General features: G+C 43.3%; 1 protein-coding gene across 1 annotated transcript; it reads left to right on the top strand.

Moving 5' to 3' along the window:
- Window positions 1-1,240: 1,240 nt before the first annotated feature.
- Window positions 1,241-8,748, top strand: prl2 (prolactin 2; the record flags this gene model as incomplete). Its single annotated transcript, XM_084050132.1, has 4 exons — window positions 1,241-1,426; window positions 3,526-3,633; window positions 5,908-6,087; window positions 8,551-8,748. 4 exons carry the CDS (start codon window positions 1,241-1,243, stop codon window positions 8,746-8,748), a joined length of 672 nt encoding a protein of 223 aa, XP_083906258.1.
- Between the last annotated feature and the right edge of the window lie 255 nt (window positions 8,749-9,003).

Here is a 9,003-nt window from a genome sequence, read left to right on the forward strand (position 1 = left end):
TGTCAGAATCAGCTTAGTTTGTGTTCGTTTACGGGCTAAAATAGTGACTTTGAGAGCTGTTTCAGTGTACAATGTAAGTCAATGAGGAGCATATTTTGAATTATCAATTTCTAATTAATGGAGCAATTATTTTTCATAATCATTTCTTGTCCACCTTTGGAGTATCATGGCAAGGAAACTACACAACCCAAACCTCTACCAAAGTGGTCTTGCCCTTTAAGACTTCCGGTGATTAGTAGTTTTCTTGCCTACCTACAGTATGTTGAATGCACTTATTGTAAGTCGCTTTGGATAAAAGCGTCTGCTAAATGACTGTAATGTAATGTAATGTAATGTAATGTAATGTAATGTAATCAGTGGTGTAAAGTAACAAAGTACATTTACTCAAGTACTGTACTTAAGTACAATTTTGAGCTACTACTTTTACTTTACTGGAGTATTTCCAATTGTCTATACTTTTACTTCTACTCCACTACATCTCAGAGGCAAATATTGTACTTTTACTCCACTACAATTATTTGAAAACTTTAGTTACTAGTTACTTTGCAGATATACATGCAAACATACATTAACCACTTTAGTCCTATTTTATACCTAGGCTATTTGAAAATAGCAGATCTACAAGCTCACAACGCGTCGCGATGCGACTTTTTTTAAAGTCCATACTGCTATTCATAGGGCTTCACATGTGTCATGTGTTTCGCTAGCCAATCACAGTCCTGAATTTGCAAAGTCAGCCAATCACATTACAGTTAGTGGTGATGACACTAGCTGTAATGTGATTGGCTGACTTTGCAAAAGTATCGATTTGCATTAACAATGGAAGGGTTAGGGGGTATACAATGCGTTGTAGCCTATTGGCATATGACATAATGATTTTATAATGGGGGTGATTGGGGGGGGGGCACCAAAAAAAATCTTGCTTAGGGCCACGAAAATCCTAGGGTCAGACCGCTAATCTCTCCCTCTCTCTCTCTCTCTCTCTCTCTCTCTGTCTCTCTCTCTGTCCCTCTCTCTCTCTCTCTCTCTCTCTCTCTCTCTCTCTCTCTCTCTCTCTCTCTCTCTCTATCTCTCTCTGTCTGTGTCTCTGTCTGTGTCTCTGTCTCTCTCTCTGTTCTCTGTCCCTCTCTCTGTCCCTCTCTCTCTCTCTCTCTCTCTCTTTCTCTCTCTCTCTCTCTCTCTCCCCCCCTCTCTCTCGCTGTCTCTCCCCCCCCCCCCCCCCCCCCCCGCAGTGTTTCCCATGTTGGCCGGGCTGCTGTGTGTGATGCTGCACACCAGCAGGATTGTCAGGGTGAGCCCGGCCCCCATCTGTGCCCACCACGGGCAGAGCGGCTGCCACGCGCCGTCACTGGCCGACCTGTTTGACCGGGTCATCCAGCACTCAGCCAGGATGCACAGCATCTCCAGCGACCTGCACTCCCACTTCGTAAGTCAGAGATAATAAGTTAGACCCTAAGACCCTCCAGAAAAATGCGGGCAAAAATCCTTGATTATGTGGGCTAAAACTCTTGATTATGCAGGCTAAAACTCTTGATTATGCGGGCTAAAATCCTTGATTATGCGATGAAATATACTTTTTTTTTTGCGCAAATTTATGCGGTGAAATCGCGGGAAGTTACGAAATATGCGGCAATATGCGGAATACTGAAATATGCGGAAAGTTGCGAAATATGCGGGAATATGCGATGCAAAGTGCATATTATGCGATGCGCATATTATGCGTTGCGCATATTATGCAATGCGTACCAACTGAGTCAATCAAACACCTTTGGCTGTTTTGCCTTAGAGATAATAAATTAGTCCTTGATTATGCCGGCTAAAATCCTTGATTATGCGATGAAATATGTGGATTTTTTTGCAATTTTATGCGGTGAAATTGCGGGAAGTTGCGAAATATGCGGAAAGTTGTGAAATATGCGGCAATATGCGGAATATTGAAATATGCGAAAAGTTGCGAAATATGTGAAAAGTTGTGAAATGCATATTATGCGATATTATGCGATGCAGCCTTTTTGAAAAAACATTACCCCCGCGTAATTATGCGCCATTTTGCTGATTATGCTGTAAATTATGCGATCGCATAATCACATTTTTCCGGAGGGTCTACTTTACGTTTTGGCTCCGTTTGCTGATGTCTGCATTGGTTCCGTGATTTGTAGAATCCTTCGCTGAGCAATTTTGGCGTAAGATTGCTGAACATTTTGTATGTATTACTTGTACATGTTGGAGCTACAGTAAACACTGGCATTTGTATTTGAGTTACCAATCTATTAAGTGTATTATATAGTTGGCACGACTGAGTCAATCAAACTCCTTTTGGCTGTTTTGCTTTAGAGATAATAAATGATATGGAAGGAGTTTTTACGGTGTGGCTCGGCAGGAGTCTAGCCGTCTGTAAGAGGGTCTGTCTGTGTGTTTGTCTGGACCGGCTGCACCGCTCAAAGCTACATTTATTGTGCACACTGTCAGTAGCCAGTAGGTATTGTACTTGTATTTTCTACGTTATGGTATGGCTACTTTTACTCAAGTAAAAACTAACCTGAGTACTCATTCCACCGCTGCATACACAGACATATTAATACAGACATACAGGACATTTCAGTGACAGTGCATCTTTCATTAACCCATTCAGACGGCGAAATAATCTGTCATTTTGCTTTGGCAATTGACAAATAGCAGATATGCAGCTCATAGCTATGAGCTTGTATATCTGCTATTTTCTTTTTAACCGTGAACGTTTGTGCAAATCTTTGAATATATATATATATATATATATATATATATATATATATATACATATATATATATATATATATAGAGAGAGAGAGAGAGAGAGAGAGAGAGAGAGAGAGAGAGAGAGAGAGAGAGAGAGAGAGAGAGAGAGAGAGAGAGAGAGAGAGAGAGAGAGAGAGAGAGAGAGAGAGATAGAGAGAGAGAGAGATTTAAAGCAAACATTTCTGACTCAAATCTTTGCTTCTGGGGGATCCTACACATGTCTTCTAAATCCTAACAGTTTTCTGAAAAACCTATGTTGCTATAATATCAGTGGTTCTCAAACTTTTTCATGTCAAGGACCCCCAAGAAGATGATATGTATTTGGCCACGGACGCCCATCGCAAAACATTTTGTTCCAGGAACCCCCATGAAGCAAAGATTTGAGTACAAAATCATCCCTTCAAAAAATATATATATATTCAAATATTTGGGGAAAAAAAAAATCAAGATTATTAAAAAATAGCAGATCTACAAGCTTGTATAAACCGTGGATAAATTAGAGGTTCCGCAGATGCGTTCCCGGTCTAAATGGGTTAATTAAACTGTCCTTTCATTCACTATCATTTCTCTCTTGGGGGGGGGGGGGGGGGGGGGTGTAGGGGAGGGGGTGCATAGGGAGGGCCACACTCATGGCATTCAGCTTGCTCGTGACCTCTCTAACCTGTAACCTTATCTCTCTTCATTCACATGTGACGTATGGTGTGGTCTTTCCACGCTCTGCCCTCCCCCCCCACCCTTCCCGTCTCCCAGGAGCACTTCTACCGGCCCAGCAAGAACCACATCCACCGGGTCAACCGCAACTGTCACACCTCCGCCATCCTTACGCCCAACGGCAAAGAGAACGCCCAGAGATTGGCGGTGAGTGTCAGCGGGGTGTGTCAGCAGTGGTGGAAAAAAAAAAGTCAGTGGCGTGCACAGACATTTTGAGGGGCCGGATGCTCAAGTAAATTATACTTTTTTTTTTGTTTTACTTGGTCTGCTCTTTTTTCCCCTCTACACCGATACCTCTTTGCCAAAAAATAGCAGATCTACAAGCCCACAACGCCTCGCGCTGCGAGGCGTTGTGGGCTTGTAGATCTGCTATTTTTTTTGGCTAAAGTTCCCCTCAGAAAAGGTTTCGAGTGGTTATGGTAAAAAGAAAAATCATATCACATAAAGATTTGGCGGACCCCCTGTAGTAACCCTGAGGACCTCCTAGGGGTCCCGGACCCCCCTGTTGAAGACCCCTGCTGTAAACTGAAAAAAAGTGCCCTTTTTTTTCAAAAGGGCACTTCTGGTCAAGAGGGCAAAGGGCAGGTGCAGGTGCTCTAGCACCACCTAGAGTCTATCTGTGCACGTCCCTGGAAAAAGTACTGAAAATGTTTTACTTAAAGGAGAATTTTGGACTAAGTTTCTCTTACCTTTTCTATGACGTTATGATATCTTAGGATGAATGGTACTGTAGAAAAATGTCATAACTACCATCCCGGGTCTGCCAAAAAAAAAAAACCTAAGTCTCGCTAGACGAGATTGAAATCTCGTCTAGCGAGACTTCTGTTTTTTGTTTTTTTTGACAGTGTTCTGTCACTATGAACGTCAGATCTAAAAAAAACAAAAACAAAAAAAAAGATATTAAAATATGTGATCAAACGCAAGGCCTATCCTCGCACGTTTTAAGCTGTGGCGGACCCAGGATGGAGTTATGAAAATGTTCTACTGTACCATTCATCCTAAGATATCATAGCGTCATAGAAAAGGTAAGAAAAACTTAGTCCAAAATTCTCCTTTAAGTAAAAGTATCAATACTGCAATGTAGAAATACTTTGTTACAAGTACAAGTCTGGAATTCAAAATGTATACTCGAGTAAATGTACAAAAGTATTGGTATCAAAATGTACTTGAAGTACCAAAAGTAAAAGTACTCATTATGCAGAATGTCCCATTTCAAGTCTTCAAATGTATGCAAATCTTTTGAAAATGGCAGATCTACAAGCTCACAATGCGTCGCATCGCGACGCATTGTGAGCTTGTAGATCTGCTATTTTCAAATGGCCGAAACTTATATAAGGCTGAAGTGGATAATGTATGTTTTGTAATAATAATCAAAATCTACAAAGGTAGGTGGTATTTTCAGGTAGGTGACAAAATGTCAGCCAATCTTGAGAGAGTCATCACTTCCAATTTAACTTGTTTAACTAATCTGTATCCTGACTGAGTTCTCTATCCTGATTGGATCAAATTGATATCCTGCCCTGAAAATGCAGTTTCTGTTTAATAAAGAGGTGGAGAGACATGGCGACTCCTGTTACTGAACAAACACTCTATAGCAATGATTACTATCACAATATAGAACTATTTAACACTTATTTTAACCGAAGAAAATCACTCACTCTACCTTTAATGTAAAAAAAGTGAAGAAAGGGGTCCATTTGGTTCCATTTGTACACTCTCAGAATTACAGACCCATGAAGGTCTATTTGGTTCCTAATCTATCATTCAGCTGGGGACCCCATGGAACTCCGTCAAGGACCCCTGGGGGTCCCCGGACCCCACTTTGAGAACCAATGGCATAGAAAAAAAGATTAGCGTGCCAACACACTGAGAGGGTCTGGGGAGTGAGTCAAGTGAATGACTCAAAGACTAACACAAACAATAATTGACCATTAAAGTTCCCAAACGTGTAATATATGACTTACAGCAGGGATGCTCAAATAGCTGAACCTGAGGGCCACGTTACAAAAACTGGCAAGGGGCCAGTTGATAAAATGACAACATTAAAGGGACAGTTCACCCCCCCAAAAAAAGTCACCCCATGGAGACTTGAATTCATGGATATTTTTTTTTTTTGGTCAATCATTTGATGATTCCAGTAGGAGACACAAAGGAGACTCTTTGTGTCTCCTACCGGAACCTCTGCCGGTCATCAAATTATTGTCTTAGGAATGCGACAATAATAATAACTTCAAAAAACGGCTTGTTTCAATTGGGGTCCTTTGTACTCAATTCATAGTGATATTAAATGACAGACAGTTGATTGATTGGCGGGCCAGTAAACATTGTGCCGCGGGCCTGAGTTTGAGTATCACTGACTTACAGTTTCCATAGAGATGGATTCATTATTAAAAAAAACTTTCTGTATGGGCTTCCCCACAGAGAGGAGAGCTGACAGAGGTTATTCTACGGCTACTTTTGGCGTGGAAGGATCCTCTGTGGCACTTGCACCAGAACATGGCCCACCAACACAACTCCAACAGCTTCAGCTCCGACAAGGCCCTGGAGATGAGCGACATGGTGCACGAGCTACGCAGGGGTGTGGAGAAAGTGGCCAAAAAGGTACTCAGGCTGTGCAGCAGTGGCGTAGTCAGAACGCTAGCATTAGGCTGGGCCTAGGGGGGAGCGGGTGGGCACGACGCGCCCAGACCGCGCATCTGGGCGCCCAGACCGCGTCCAGACCCAGAAGGCCGCGTGGCGATGGTCGAGGCGGGTCCCGACTAAGTGCTGGAACAATAACATTTCTAACGCGATCCGCCATTGCAGAGTGATCGCCCGTAGAAAATGGCTCGTTTTCACCACGGTAAAAAGATATGGAAACATGGAGCTTTTTCTCAAGATCCTATAATAGGAGTGGACGGGAGGAGGTAGGTTTTTTTGGACAGGATTCACATCCGTCCATTCCATTTTACAGGGTCTGCGGATCATTCCAAAGTTGCGTTACAGCGCCCCATGTGGAGAAAAACAAAAGAAGAAAAGAAAAAATCTCCTCCCGTAGATACGGTTATGGCACTCAACAGGTTAAGAGAAGACTTGCGTAAAAAAACCAAGGAGACCTGGTTCTGCCAGACCCAGAATAAGTGCTAAGCCGGACTTCACATGACGTGTCAGCCTGTGTCTATGCCCATGTATGGACGAAAGGGGGACAGACTTTTATGCCTGGGGCCTAAGGGCAAAGGGGGCATGCCCATATATGGAGAAAACAGGTACAAAGCCTCATGTAGGCCCGACCCCCTGGGTCTGGCAACAAAAAAGACTCTGAATGACGTCTAATATAAGTGGCCTGCTAACCTATGAAGGATGTATTGTTCTCTGCTGCTGACGGTGTAGTCTCTGGAGCCAGACTGTTGACTCACACACTTTTCAGACGCTCCCGCGTCGTACAGTCTGTACAACAGAAGCACTGAAAACGATCGGGGGGAGGAGAGCGGACGTCCCGCTTCCCCCTGCTTCCGTTTCGTCTTGGCAGTTGCATACATTTTAAGCATATATATACGTAGCTGGCTGCTAATCAGAAATGGAAAATCAAAAGGTATATTTTAAAGATATATTTTCGTGAACGGACAATACGAACAGATGACAGCTTCTGCCGGAATCGGCTTTCAGGGGACGTACCACGTACCAGTGTTGATTTCGTCGACTAAAACTATGACGAAAAATGTTTGTCGACTACCCTTTTTCACTGCTGAAAACTAAATAAGAACTAAATAAAAACTAAGCTATGATGACTAAAACTAAGACCTAATATATTGACAATTTCGTCAACAAATAAAAACTAGACTAAAATGTTAGTGAGGGAACTAGTGGAGAAGAGATCCAGTAGAACTAAAAGACAAGTATTTTTATGGTTGGTTGCGCTAGGGTGTGCATGGTTGAAAATAGCAGATCTACAAGCTCACAACGCGTAGATCGGCTATTTTCAGCATGCAACCGAGTGTAAAATCAGCCATTATGACGCCATCAAGGCACCGCCAAAATACATTTTAGTCGACTAAATCAACTGTAGATTTAGTCGACTATAATCTTATGATATTTAGTCGACTGAAACTAGTGTAACAGTAAAACATTTCAGATGACTAAAATATGACCAAAACTAAATGGAATTGTATTGAAACGACTATGACTAAAACCGAATAAAAATTTGCTGTCAAAATCAACACTAGGATGTACAGTAGTTCCCTGTATAGCGCTCGGAGATCGTGTACGCTACGCTAGCCTGGTAAACCCTCCCTCCGGAAATCTCATTTCCATTTGATTTCAGGAGTGAGTCTGGCCTGAACCGCCTTTCTGCAATAATCGCTCTATACGCCGAACAGACGAGCCTATCAGCGTCGTCGCACATCGTTCTGTGATTGACAGCGACAGTTGGCCAATCAGGTGGCGAGTTCGAGTGAGCCCGAATGAAGCCGAGTGCAGCCTGAGAGCCGCCGACAAAAGACGAACGGCAGCCATTGTTGTTGTCCGAGTGCCGTCACTTCTTAGTTTCGTTCTTAAAACGGTCTCAAACTTCTTTTTTGAGGCACGGAATTTACTATTAACGTATCGTTTGGATAGAATTGAGTTGTTTAACTTCATATATGTGGTCAATTAATCATGACAGAGCCTATTTAAAAATATAAATTTAGAGAACCGGCAGGGGCGGGGAGTGACACGCATGTATCCCAATAAGGCAACCTATTTTCGGCATGGCCGTCCCAAAAGTCCCGTTGCGTCACATAGTCTGGAGCTCGTCAAAATGAACTGCTGATTGGCTGAAGGGGAAAAATGATCATTGGTTGAAGGGGTTGTCAGTCAACGGTATTACTCCCGCCCCACTCCACAGCGAATATTGCAGAAAGGCGGTTCAGGCCAGACTCACTCCTGAAATCAAATGGAAATGAGATTTCCGGAGGGAGGGTTTACCAGGCTAACGCTACGCACAACCCAAAACAGAATGTCACATGAGGGAGGGGGGAAGGCAAATCAGCGTTGTTGTTGTTTCTCACCCTGTGTGTAAATGAAACAATTATTATCTTTTTCCCACAGATGCAGAACCTGGGAATTCTCGGCACCTCGGAGAACGGCCTGGCGGCCCCCGGCGCCCTGGTCCCCTTGTCGAACAGCGGCGAGTGGCGCCTCATGAGCGACTACGACCTCCTCTACTGCTTCCGCCGCGACTCGGACAAGGTACAAAACTACCTGAAGATCCTCAAGTGTCGCATCGTCCCCGAGCGCGGATGCTGAGAGCCAGGAGAACCCCTCCCCCCCCTCCCTCCCTCTCTCCCTCCCTCACTCCCTCCCAAAAGAAAAGGATGAATGGATGAACAGATGGATGGATGGATGGATGGATGGATGGATGGATGGAGCGTTGATTTCGTCGACTAAAACTATGACGAAAAATGTTGGTCGACTACCTTTTTACACTGAGGAAAACTAAATAAAAACAAAGCTATGATGACTAAAACTAAGGCTAAATATATTGACAACAAATATATTTCG

The sequence above is a fragment of the Gymnoscopelus microlampas genome (genome assembly GCF_963454915.1).
Source record: "Gymnoscopelus microlampas genome assembly, chromosome: 23".
Classification (NCBI taxonomy): Eukaryota; Metazoa; Chordata; class Actinopteri; order Myctophiformes; family Myctophidae; genus Gymnoscopelus; species Gymnoscopelus microlampas.